This window comes from Vulpes lagopus, chromosome 8, assembly GCF_018345385.1.
Source record: "Vulpes lagopus strain Blue_001 chromosome 8, ASM1834538v1, whole genome shotgun sequence".
Taxonomy (NCBI): domain Eukaryota; kingdom Metazoa; phylum Chordata; class Mammalia; order Carnivora; family Canidae; genus Vulpes; species Vulpes lagopus.
Genome location: NC_054831.1, coordinates 79,429,078 through 79,443,127, shown reverse-complemented (window position 1 = coordinate 79,443,127; position 14,050 = coordinate 79,429,078). Strand labels below are relative to the sequence as shown.

Here is a 14,050-nt window from a genome sequence, read left to right as displayed (position 1 = left end):
GGTACTCTCACAGGCCGGGGGTTAGAGACAGATGTGGCAATATAAAATAAAGGCTTTAAAAAATCACTGCATCTATCCCCACACTTTACATCTAGGAGTGTATGGTGAGGTTCAACACACAGAGTCTGGCAGGTTATACACGAAAACATTAACCATGATTCTAGATGGTAAGACTCTGATTATAAACATTTTATTTCCTCTCTTGCTTATCTGTGTCTTCTCATTTTAATGAAATAATTTTATTATTTACATAAAAGGTGCTTACAATTTATTTCAAAAGAATTTTAGGTAGGTACCTTTTTATTTCAGAGACAATTCAATTAAGATCTTTTCACTAGGGATGGCTGGGTGGCTCAGCGGTTGAGCGTCTGTCTGCCTTTGACTCAGGGCATGATCCCGGGGTCCTGGGATCGAGTCCCGCATTGGTCTCCTTGCAGGGAGCCTGCTTCTCTCTGCCTATGTCTCTGCCTCTCTTTCTCTCATGAATAAGTAAAATCTTTAAAATATATATATATCTTTCCACTAAAAAAACTATAAAATATCAACTCATAAAACAAAATACACAAAACAAAACCCAAAAACAGGGAAGGGCAGCTCATACTTTAATTCATGGTACATAAACAGACTTCATACCAACAACCTGACTTTTTAAATGTCATTTCAGAAAAAGGTACTAATACCACAGCAATTAGCTCCCCTAATTAAAAACATGAGAAAAATGTGAAAAAATAATCTTGAAAGCCTCCAAAGTAGGAGAAAACCTTCTTCTAAAGGCCCAGTTATCTGAGACTGTTGGGAAAGCCCCGAGGAGTGCTGCAGACGCTTACGGCTTTCCTACATACTGTGCTGCGTCCTAAAGGGGTCTCCAGAATCGACCAGGTAGGAGTCACCCCATCCTCCATTCATACAGACTCCAGATGCTTCCACGGGCCCACACACTACTCACCACAAACCGCTGCCATCAACAAAAGCTACTTTCACATACCTAGCATAACACTCTGTCAGGTGTTCTACCTTTCTTAAAGGTTCTACCTTTAAGCCAGATTCAATGCACCCCCATAAATGCCAGAATGCTTTACCATTGGCCATGAGGAACTTAGGGATCAGGTCCACGTTCCAGTCTCTCCCTCTTCCCATCGAGGCTGGTGGTGCTCCTGGTATCTTAAATCTTTTGTATAACTAAAACCAAAACAAAAATTACCCACAATGTAACAAAATTTACTTTTTATTATGCTACGCAGCAACCATTGCATGATGTGGTTTTGGTATAGTAACTGACCACCAGTAGATTTTATCAGATAAAATTTTTAGAGAAATTCCAATACATATCTAAGTTAAATAATACATTACTAAACTAATGAATGCTAAAATAAATATTACAGAGGTAGTATTTTCTTTACTAACAGAAAAGAATACAAAACAATTTTCAATGACATGCTAGCTCTGCAGATACACCCTGCATATGTAGAAATCATTTAAACTCATTCTCTTCTGAATAAAAAGTTAACAAAAGGCTTAGTTTTGCTTCCATAGTTATGTAAGGAGTTAAAAATAAATTCTGGATTCTTCAAATCAAAAAAGACAAAGTTAGTTCCAGCTAATTTTTAACTTCTGTCAGTTGAGTAAGAGCTCTAGATAAAAAGCTTGCCATCTAAAATTTAGAAATACTCATTTGAACTCCTAAATTTTATTGCTAATGTGGAAGTAAGCAAAGCTGGCATATTTACTCCTAAAAAACCCAACCCCTTGAGTATATTCACTGTGGAAACAAACGAACAAAAAAGTCAGCTTACTCACTTCACTGAAGATTAGTAAATGTACTATGTAGAAGGAATGGTGCCAACATACCACTCTCTATAAGATTATTAACAATGAAGAGATCTGGTGGTCATCACCTTTACTAGGGTCAAAGTTGGCATCATGACCAGTGGAGGAGTCTAGACATCATATCAGGAGGGATATAATGCAATATTAAGTACACAACGTTTTCTTATTAAAAAGTAGTTTGGAGGGACGCCTGGGTGGCTCAGTGATTGAGCGTCTGCCTCTTACTCAGGCATGATCCCAGAGTCCAGGATCGAATCCCGCATCAGGCTCCTGCAGGAAGCCTGGTCTCCCTCTGTGTCTCTGCCTCTCTCTTTGTGTCTCTTATGAATAAATAAATAAAATCTTAAAAACAAACAAAAAACTAGCTTGTACTTTTCAAAAGATAGAAGTGAGGAGATTTCTATAGATTAAGAGAATAAAGAGAACACCAAAGGCAATGTGTAAAGTGGTTTAAAAAGAAAAAAAAAGAAACACTGCCACCACACACACAAAAGAAGACATTCTTGGCATCAATGGGAAATTTGACTATAGTCTGGATATTACTGTTAATTTTCTTAAATGTGATAACAAATGATATTATGACCACATAGAATGTTACTCTTAACCAGTGAATGCTAAAATATTTAGGTCAAGTATCATGATGTCTATTACTTTCAAGGATTCAAACCAGTAACAAAAGACATAAAGCAAATACTGCAAAATGTTAACTGCTAAGTCCAGATGGAAGGCTGATCATTGGTATTCTTTCAACTTTTCTGTAGGCCTGCATACAGAAAAATTTTTTACAGAAAAATTTTTTGATAAAAATATATCTATGTTATCAGTCATTATGGACAGTAATTGATGATATCTATGTATCCCCTATAAAACACAGTACAGCTGGTATCTATGCATATGGATGCTGAACAAACTTCACAGAGAAACATTTAGCAAAACACACTCTGGAAATGCTTCGTGTGCCTACATTCTAAAAAAGTAGGAAGCAGGGGAGAGAGCAGAGCAAAATGAACTAAAGCTGTGGAGTCTGACAACCAAGGCTCACAATGCTGCTCTGTGATTTTAACAACATAGGTTATTTTGTCATCTGAAAAACGGGATAGAAATACCTCTTTGAGTAACTGGGAGACTACCTAAAACCAGGTGGAAAGCACTGGTGCTGTGCTTGCCAATTAGTAGATCTCCATCAAGTCTACGCCTTTAACTTCAAGAGATAACAGATAACTGCTCCAGATGGCAGTAAAGGTCACAACTTAAATGTCTATAAGCCCTAAACTAGCTGTCCCTGAAAAATAGGATGCTATAGATAATCTAATAAAACAAAATTAACCTCTCTATACAGAGTGAAGTTGAGATTCACAAGTAAAAGTTTCAAAGAATGAAAACCACACTAATTCATTCTAATACTTACATCTTCCAGAGGGGTTATAGATGCACTTTCTCCTCCATAATATGGGTTTCTATCCATGTGAAGAACTTTCTTCCCATTCACCGACATTATACCTGACAGGATACATTCCTAACAAGGAAAGCGAAATTACTACATGTTTCAAACAGATTTCTTTTCCCCCAGATATATCTTTTTAAAGCCCCTCATTAGGGGTACACCTGGGCAGTTCAGTCATTTGGGCATCTAACTCTTGATCTGGGCTCGGGTCATGATCTCAGGGTCCAGGGGTTGAGCCTGTCACGCTCAGTGCTCAGCTGGGAGTCTGTTTTTCTCTCTCCCTCTGCCCTCACCCTGCCCCCCCCCCGTCATGCGCACACTATCTCCCTCTAAAATAAATCATTCTTTGACAAAATAAAAGCCCCTCATTAAACACTCTCATAGTAACTAATACTTACCTATGTACAATATATCATGTAACTTAAGGACAAAGCCCTAAAGCGACTAGGGTTCAAAGTGTGGTCTGTGGAACCCCATGGGCCTCAAGATGAAGACTATTTTCATAACACTAGGACACTATTCACTATTTTTTCCACTGTGCTGACATTAGCACTGATGCTGCAAGGCCAACGGTAAAGAAAATGAATCAGGGCAGTAGCTCCACATTGTATTAGTCATCATACTCTCCACCACCAAGCGCTCACAAATTAAAAAAAAACAAGGCTAGTTTCACTTAAGAATGTCCTTGATGAAGCATTAAAAGTTACCTTTGTTAAATGTACACCCTTGAATGCCTACCTTTTTAATATTCTGTGTAACCAAACAGAAGTTTATATAAAGTAAATCTGGCTCACGGAAACACTTTTGTGCAACTGATTTGTAAGCTGAACTAGCTACTTTTTTTCATGGATCATTTTTATTTGAAAGAACCAATTTATTCAGACTTAGGTATTTGGCAGATGTGGTTTCAGATTTCATAGAATTACTCTTTAAAAAAAAAAAAAAAAAAACCTGCAGGAGCACCTGGTGGCTCAGAGGTTGAGCATCTGCCTTTGGCTCAGGGCAAGATCACAGGGTCCTGGGATGGAGTCCAGCATCGGGCTCCCCACAGGGAGCCTGCTTCTCCCTCTGCCTATCTCTGCCTCTCTCTCTGTGTTTCTCATGAATAAATAAATAAAATCTTAAAAAAAAAAAAAAAAAAATTAAAAACCTGCCACTAATGTTTTGATATTAATCCAAAACTATCCACTACAATGTGAAAGGCTATTAAAATACTCCCTATTCCGGGGATCCCTGGGTGGCTCAGTGGTTTAGCGCCTGCCTTTGGCCCAGGGCACGATCCTGGAGTCCCGGGATCGAGTCCCACGTCGGACCCCCGGCATGGAGCCTGCTTCTCCCTCCTCCTGTGTCTCTGCCTCTCTCTCTCTCTCTCTCTCTCTCTCTCTCTCTCTCTATCACAAATAAATAAATAAATCTTAAAAAAAAAAATACTCCCTATTCCAACTACACATCTGTATGAGGCCTGATTTTCTTCTTATACTTCGGCTAGAAAAATAGCTCACAAAAGTCTGAACACCAAAGCAGATGAAAATCCAGCTATCTTTCAAGACAGACATTAAGGAGACCTGCAGGAAATGTAAATCAGAGGCGCCTGGTGGCTCAGTGGGTTAAACACTGGCCCAGGTCAAGATCAGGGTCCTGGGATGGAGCCCCACATCCAGGAGTCCGCATCCTCCTCTCCCTCCCTCTGCTGCTCCCCCTGCTCAAGCTGTCAAATAAGCCAACAAAATCTTTAAAAAACAAAAGACTCTCTCCTCTCTCTGACCCCTCCCCCCAACTAGCACTTGCCCATGCTCTAAAATAAATAAAATCTTTAAAAATAAATATTTTTTTTAAAAACGTAAAATAATGATACTCTTCTCACAATTTTTTTGTTTTGGAAGATATAGTTACACTTCAGAAAACTTACTCATGTTAACATGTAACGGGCTTGTCATTAAGTGAATTAATAAAAATTTTAAAAATTTCTCAGTGTTAATTTCTTTCTTTTTTTTTTTTTTTAAATTTTTTTTTTTTAAATTTTTATTTATTTATGATAGGCACAGAGAGAGAGAGAGAGGCAGAGATACAGGCAGAGGGAGAAGCAGGCTCCATGCACCGGGAGCCTGACGTGGGACTCGATCCCGGGTCTCCAGGATCGCGCCCCGGGCCAAAGGCAGGCGCCAAACCGCTGCGCCACCCAGGGATCCCTCAGTGTTAATTTCTAAAGATAAATATTAATAGACATAACCCTTATAACCAAAACTCTGAGTTCTTAATTTTTAAGAGTATAAACAGATCCCCAAGCCAAAGAGTTTGAGAACTAGAGCTCTAAAGGAAGCATCCAAGATAACCATAAATAAACTGGCAATAAATAAAAGATTATAAATGTCCACTCTCAGGAAAAAGGTAAATAAAGCATGAGTATTCTAAGATATAATATATCAAGATGGAGGGGGAAAAATAATTCATTCAAGAAAGAATAGGATGAATTAATGAGAAGAAACAAAAGGGATACACATTCACTCAAAACTCTTAACACCAGGGTTTTGGTGATCAGGGCTTTATTTTTTAAAAAGAAAAGGAAATCCCTTCTATCCTCATAAATCGTTAGGGCTTTTCAAATTTACTCCAAAGACCCTAGACGGCAGAGAACAATGTCATTCCCCTGGAAGTCGGACTTTGATATCTTTATTTTAAAAATTCATAAGTATTTCAAATTTTACTCCATAATATATCTATCCATTTTAGTATTTTTAAAGTTTTAATTATTATTAGGTTCAAATTTTACTCTAGGAAGATGCACCATTTCTTACTTAGATCAAGAAACAAAACACTGAGTGCTCTATCTAGAAGGCCAGTTAGGCCCTATTCCAGTCCTAACCACAACTTCACACCCACCCCCTCTCGTGATTTCTAAGAGTGAAGATTTGCTCATTTTTTAAACTCTGAATAAATGGAATCATGCAGCATATCCTTTTTGTATACACTTTTATTCAACATTATGTCTCCAAGATTTATCCAAATTACGTTTTATGTGTTATGCTGTAGTGTACTACTTCTCATTGCCACAGAGTACATACAGGTCCCCAAAGTACAAGAGCCAAGTGCAGCCTGCATACAATTTTCATAAATAAGGATTTACTGGTAAACACCCATTACCATCCATTTATGTATTGTCTACATCTGTTTCCACTGTACCACAGTAGAAGCGTAGTTGTGACAGAGGCTGTATAACCTGCAAAACCTAAAATATTTACTATCTGCACCTTTACAGAAGGTCTGCCTAATCCTGCAAGCAGTGGACGGATCTCGAAGCTTCCCAATTTAATATCACCCCTGAATGTGTCTAAAATGTTAATTCTAAGCAGGTTCTCAAACTTCATTTTGTATCCACATCACCTGGAGGACTCATTAAAACAGATTGTGGGATTCCCACTCACAGAACTGGGTTGGGGCTAAGAATCTGCCTTTCTCAGGAGTGATGTTAAGGAGGCTGGTTCAGGACCAATTTTGAGAACCATTACTAAAAGCAGTGCTGCTCCACTTTAACAAGCATAAGAATCAATCACTGATCAATCACTGATCAATCATGATCAGGGGGATCATGCTAGGGGTGCCTGGCTGGCTCAGTCAGTAGAGCATGGGACTTGATCACCGGATCACAAGAGTTCAAGCCCCACATTGGGCTTAAAGCCTACTTAAAACAAAAACCTAGAGATCATGCTAAGCTGAAGTTTTTGATTCAGTACACTCAGCATGAGGTCTAACCTTCTGCAGTTGATCAGACCACAGTTTAGGTGACAAAGCTGTAGTGGCTTTAGTTGAATGAATGTATCACATGAATATACATTTTTTATTTATATTTTTTTTTATTTTTTATTTTTTTATTTATGATAGTCACAGAGAGAGAGAGAGAGGCAGAGACACAGGCAGAGGGAGAAGCAGGCTCCATGCACCGGGAGCCTGATGTGGGATTCGATCCCGGGTCTCCAGGATCGCGCCCTGGGCCAAAGGCAGGCGCTAAACCGCTGCGCCACCCAGGGATCCCGAATATACATTTTTTAAAATCCATTCTACTATTAATGGAAATCTGGAAAGTTTACAGTTTTTGACTCTCATAAATAATGCTCTATATTCTAATATGTTTTTATTATGCATTTACTGGATATATATCAAGGAGAACACAACTATGTCCAACTTCATCAGATACTCCCAAACAGCTTTCCAAAGTGGTTATACTAATTTATACTTTTGTCATAGCAGTGCATGAAAGTTCCTGTTGTTTCAAATCCTTGCCCCACACTTGTGTCTTTTTAATTTTAAGCATTCTATACTTAGGATGTGGTTTAATTTGCATTTCCTGACAAATAGTGAGGTTGAACACTTTTTTAGTTTTTTTTATACTTTACTGATAATGACTATCTTCTTTTGATCAGTGCCTATTCAGATTATTTACTTTTTAAAAAAAAAAATGTGTTTCTGTCTTTATCTTACTGCTATATAAAAGTTCTTTTTAAGGGTGCCTGGGTGGATCAGATGGTTGAGCATCTACCTTCAGCTTAGGTCATGATCCAGGGCTCCTAGGATGGAGTCCCACATCAGGCTCCCCACTCACCAGGGGAGTCTGCTTCTCCCTTTGACCTTCCCATCTTGTGCTCTCTTTCTCTCAAATAAATAAATAAAATCTTTAAAAAAAAAAAATAGTTCTTTTTCTATTCTGAATATATAAAAGTGCCTTATTGGTTATACATACTGCAAACTTCTTCCATTCTGTGGCTTGCCTTTTCACTTTCTTAACGATGTCCTGATAAAGAGAACTGGGGATCCCTGGGTGGCGCAGCGGTTTGGTGCCTGCCTTTGGCCCGGGGCGCGATCCTGGAGACCCGGAATCGAATCCCACATCGGGCTCCCGGTGCATGGAGCCTGCTTCTCCCTCTGCCTGTGTCTCTGCCTCTCTCTTTCTCTCTTTGACTATCATAAATAAATAAAAATTAAAAAAAAAAAAGAGAACTGAAGGCAATTTACAACTACAAAAATCAACCCTAATCAAAAGCAATTCACTTGTTCAAAATAAAATGCAAAGGAGCACTAACATATGTGGTTCAACATATTATATGAAAATACAATAAAATTTACTTTCACACAGATTATGACATAAACAGAAAACGACGAAACAGTCTTATTTCCAGCAGACTTCAGAGTTCAACTTTTGAAAGCAAAATCTTAGCAAGCAACTCTGAGTATTGCATAGCTTCTATATATAACTTTGCACACTCCCCTGCAAATAAGCATGATCCACTCACTGGACCATGGCTCTAGGGCAAGCACTAAAGGTGCAGGCCTAAGATAAAGGGCTCAATAGTTTAAAGATTCACTAAAGTCCAAAGTGTTAACAACTACCTTTAGAGGCGTCACTTTGAACAAATATGACAAAAGCTAATTACATATCTGCAGGTTCACAGATTTTCCTAAGCCCATCTATAAAAGATTGCTTATACCACCAAAAGAATAAATACATAGTAGCATTAAGTGTAATATTTTAAATTTTACTTTAAAGCATAGGATGAATTTGCTGATAAAGTATATATAAAGTCAATCATATCTGGGCATAGGACATACATTAATGACCCTAAAATTTTAATATCTTACAAATAAACAACTCAGAATTAAAATCCAGTACTACTAGTTATCTGATGAATACAGAAGAACAAGCAAAAGCACATTCAATTTTTTAGAGAAAATACTCTAAATGAATTCCCTTTTTTTTGCACCAGGAAACCTGGTCTACCCATCATATCTATCAACAATATGGGTAACTTTTACCAGAAATCCTTTGTAGCAGTGAATATTAACCAACATAGTTTTAAATCTAAGAGATGAGAGTACTCCACATTTAACTGAAACTCACCCACAAACGACCTGAGCTGGGTAACAAAGAATACAAACTTGCATCCAGAATAACCAAAACCATAAAACCATCTTCGGAATCCAAGTTCTTTAGGATAATGGCATCTGCCCCTCATCTGACATTTCATGTTCTCCTACATAAAGAGTAAGTAAGCAGATCGAATGCTTAAAGGTCAGCTACAGCCTAGTCCTACTATGTGGAGATGTGGGGGGGTGTGGGACAGGCCCTATTAGTGGTATGAAGTTCACCTCCCTTCAGCATCCTGCATGTATCGCTAGAGTTGCAATAATCAGGGTAACTTATTTGGACAGCACCTAAATACATTAAGACAAAACACCTCTACTGGCCTGAAGGGGGCTGCATGCTGCTCCTACATATGAACTGTGATCAACTTAAACTGCATTTCCTAGGTCAGTGGTACTTAGAGTATCCTGGTATCTTGGAAAAATTAATGCCCAACCCCTTCCTGCTGAGAGAGCAAGCTTTGAAGAGAATCAAGCCAGAATACGTTAATATTCTGACAGACCTTCCAAGTGACCAAACTAGGCACCCACCGAAACTCTAAATCCTACTGAATTTTAAAGTTACATGGAAAAACAAAACGACAACAAAAAACCCTGAGCGGAAAATAAATGTACACAAAAATGTGATCAGGAAAACAAGGTACCTAAAAACACACTAAAGAAAAGTGAATTTTTAAACCTATTTACCTAAAACTATGGGGAAAATGCATTAAATAGAACATTTTTAAATCCGTTAATCTCCATGATATATGTCAGCAACAACACAGTAAAAAAACCATTGTTTTCAGCAGAATGTTCCTTTAACTATCTCTGTCCCCTGAATGCATCTCATTAAATGCTGTCAAAAGATATTTTTCTTGAAACTGGTTCTAATTATATCTTTCTTGCTCAAAATCCTCTCCCATTGCCTAAAAGATAAAGTTCAAATTTCTTAGCCTAATACATTCAACATTCCTAGTGACAGGCCTTCTCTCCAACTCCGTTTCCCAATTCACCTCTTCATACCTTCTGTTTCAGGCAAAATAAACTCCCTATTCCTTATATACTTCCTGTTCTTAATATCAACCCATCCTGCTCACTCTGCCTAGAAAATCATGTCTCCTGCTCAAAGCTCACCAATACTTTTAAAAGCTGGCTTACAAACGTCCTTCTTTTGAAGGTTTTCCTGCTTCCCCTCTGAATTCCCACACGTGCTCTAGCATAGCACCCAGTACACTTCCTCATATTAACTCTTATTATAGTCTCTCCTACATGAGAAACTATTTGTTTATACGCAGGCGTATTTACCTTTGTACTGCCCATAACTGATCACAACTGTCACAATTTTAATTAATGAAACCCGGAAAGCCATTACTCCAGTAAGAGTCTTTAATCAGGTACAAGGGGAAGATAGAAGGGATTGCCCATTATTATGTACATGAGCCAAAACATTTACCTAGCAGTTTTTCCAACCAAATAGCTCACTGCTACTTCTGTATGCTAAAATGTTTCTGATTTTACTTCTAATCTATGGGACCAGTATGCCTGCAACTGATTTAAAATAGACTGGGTGGTTCAGCGGTTGAGCGTCTGCCTTCAACTTGGGGTGTGATCCTGGGGTCCTGGGATCAAGTCCCACATCGGGCTCCCTGCAAGTCTCTGGCTCTCTCTGTCTCTCATGAATAAATTAATAAAATCTCAAAAATAATTAAAAATGAAAAGAAGACACAGACTGCCTACAAGATATTTACACCGTCCCAAAGTAAGACCTTTGTACATACTGGCCCAATGATCACTACTGCAGTGGAAAGTCCGTCGTCTACAAAACTTTAACAGCAATGGCAAGGATCTTCAAGGAGCAATTCTTAGAAGCAGTTGGAGATTTTTAAATCAGATATTTAAAAACTCTTATAAATCAAAATTTTCACAAAGTAAAAGGGTAAAATTATGTCTGGGATGTAAAACAATTTCTAAACATATGCTACAGAGAACACTGGTGAAACATCACTAAAATACACGTCTCTATTCGTAATCCCTTGCCAGAATTACTATGTAGAACAAAACACAAAAACCTGTGGGAGCCACAAAGAGCTATGGAACTAGTTAACCTTCCATATACTAGTGCTAAGATTCATGAATTTATTGCCAACCCCAAAATCAATCAGAAGTAACATATTTGGTGGTCAGATGTTGTCTATTCACCATGAAATCAAAGTGAAAGTCACCAGACTAACAGGAAAGTAAGGGAGGAGGGAGAGTGAAGAGCAGACCAAGGGCTAACTCAGAAAGGCCAGCAGTCTGAGTAGCTAATAAGGATCCAGGTGTTTCCACGGCTTCGTTGCGGCACAACAGTAACACAATCAGTAAACATCATGATGCGAAATCATGATTTTTGATGATTATTGAGCAAATCATGCTCCTTAGAGTTTGTTAAAGAACTTGTGATGTCATGTGGAAAGGCTTTTTTTTTTTTTTTCAGAAAGTGGTGGTTCTTTAAACAGCTAATCTTCAATTCCTTAAGAAATTCAATTACACAGAATATTCCATTTCTCCTGGACAGAATGATTTTGTTCCAAGTTACACATTTTCTGTTAAATTTACTATCTACATCTGTGGATTACCATGACCTTTATTTTTAGAAGGAACTGATACTAAACAGTGCCAGTACCAGGCAACAGAGTAACTCTGACACTTAGGCTTTCTTCAAAGTAACAAGTTAAGGGCACTAAAAGTACTTGACACACAGCCATCCCCTCTGCCGTCCCCTAATACCTTGTACCCATAATTGATAGAGTATGTCTGTTTTTAGGTTCTTAACTCTCTGGCACTAAATATTCATAAGCCAAAAATCAAGAAAATTAAGTGGTATGCTCACTCCAATTCTGATTTGTGCGTTTTTAACTTTGGTGTCTCATGTCACTAGAAACAAGTGATCATCAAATCATCCCACCATCACTACTCCTATCCGTGACGGTAATAACGAGAACGCTCTGCGTGGACAGAATTCTCAAAGACCATCTCAGAAAGCAATCTAAGGAGGCTCTTAGGAATCAAAGTCATCACAGCCATAAAGCGAGGGCTGAAACTGGTCGGATCTCTAGTTATGTATCTACTACCACTCATTAAAAAAAAAAAAAAAAAAAAAAAAAAAAAAGGTCACAATTAACCCAAACGAATACTTAAGTGCACTATCTTAACTTGGCTGCTCTCCGGGAAGACCATGCCATCTCTGACACAAAGTGATGCTTCTAAACCAGGCATGTAGAAACCTGCAGGATGGATTTGTGCTCATTTGTCCACATCCAAATGACCTAATCTAGGGCAAATCTGAAAGACCAGCAATAACGGGGGGGGGGGGGGGGGGGGGGGGGGGGGGAAGGGACCAGAACTGGCTTTTCCAACATGCTGGCAGCAACGGGCCCCTTCCGATGGGCGAAATCCCGCACAGACTCCTTAAGCTCGGCTGGGAATCCCAAGTGGACGCTTCAAAAATATTAACTGAAACACAGCCGCGCAGCTGGCAGGCCTATTCGTTCAACACATGCAACCCTCTGCCAACTCACCCACCGAGGAAGAGACTCCACCAAGTCCCTCACATTCGAAACCATTACAGAGGTCTCCTGGGTGAGCGACCTCGTGGGTCTGCTCCTACTTCCCAGCCAGGCACGTGTCTGCGTGGGGCCGCTCGGAGGGAGAGAGGCCAAGGCCGGCCTCCAACCCCCAGCCTCCCATCACGCATCTATGGGGGGGGGAGAGCCCAGGGCTGACAATGGACGCAGGGCACCGATCAAACCTAAAGGAGAAGACGGCAGGGCTGGGGAGACAAAGCGTCGGGTACACAAGTTTTGAGAACACTCACTCCCAATCCTGCGGATGCTCCGCAAGTGGGATGAGGGTGGTTAAAAGGTCTGTGTAACGCTTCTCATCGGCGGGGGGGGAGGGGGGGGACTAGTTTTCTCCAAGTTAGCCGAGCTGCATCCGCTGCAGACAGCGATCATGCGAAGGCCCGTCACACACCTGGCCCCGGAGCCCAACGAGCTGCGCGGTCCGAGTCCAAGCAGGAAACGCAGCTGCGGGCGCGCCCCTCCCCCTCCCCCTGCCCCTCCCCCACCGCCCGCTGCTTTTCCGCTTCCAGGCGGGAGAGGCCGTCCTCCCGGAGCCGGCGGGCGCGCGCCCACACCCCCGCCCCCGGCTCCGACCCCCCCCGCCCCGGGCACCCCCGCCCGCCCCACCCCGGGCATCCCCTCCCACCCCGGGGACCCCCTCGCCCCCCCCCGCCGGCGCGGGCCGCACGGGGCTCACCGTCAGGCCGGTACCCAGCACGATCACGTCGTACTCCTCGTTCATGGCGGGGGGCGCACGGAGCCGCGGCCCAGGGGCAGCACGAGGCGCAGGGGCCGGAGAGGCCGGAGGGGCCGGCGGCTGCTCTGCCACCCGGAGCCGCAGCGGAAGCGCTCAGGCCGGCGTCGGGGCCCGACGGGAGCGGGGAGCCAGGGCTGGAGCCGACACGGCGCGGGCGAGGACGGAGGCCGGCCGCCACCCGAGACGGGAAGAGGAGAGCGGGGCAGGGAGGGGAGGGCCGGGGAGGGCCGGGGAGGGCGGGCGGCGGGCGGCGACCGGGCCTCCGCAGCCGGGGCGGGGCTTGGGGACGGCGCGCGGGAGGCCGTCGATCACGCCCTTCCCGCCCTCCCATTGGCTGCGGCCCCACCCGCCGGCCAACCCGCGTCCTCTCCCGCCTCTCGCGAGAGGAGGGCGGGCCGTGCGCCCGGCGCTTCCGGCTCCCTGCGCGGTCCGCTGCCACCGTGGTCGGGGGGCGGAGGAGGCGCGGCGACGGCAGCGCGGGCCCCGGGAAGAGGGCTGGGAGGGGGCCGGGGGGGGGCGCAGGGC

The 14,050-nt window shown here is 42.0% G+C and overlaps 1 protein-coding gene across 1 annotated transcript in view; it reads right to left on the bottom strand.

Annotated features, from left to right (window-relative positions):
- Positions 1–13,723, bottom strand: part of GDI2 (GDP dissociation inhibitor 2) — a 28,572-nt gene extending 14,849 nt beyond the window's left edge. The window contains exons 1-3 of the mRNA XM_041767269.1: positions 13,466–13,723; positions 3,236–3,343; positions 1,080–1,179 (exon numbers count right to left, since the gene is read on the bottom strand). Coding sequence (XP_041623203.1) covers positions 1,080–1,179; positions 3,236–3,343; positions 13,466–13,510 — 253 coding nt within the window. The 5' untranslated portion in view covers positions 13,511–13,723. The remainder of the gene's footprint in view (positions 1–1,079; positions 1,180–3,235; positions 3,344–13,465) is intronic.
- Positions 13,724–14,050: the final 327 nt, after the last annotated feature.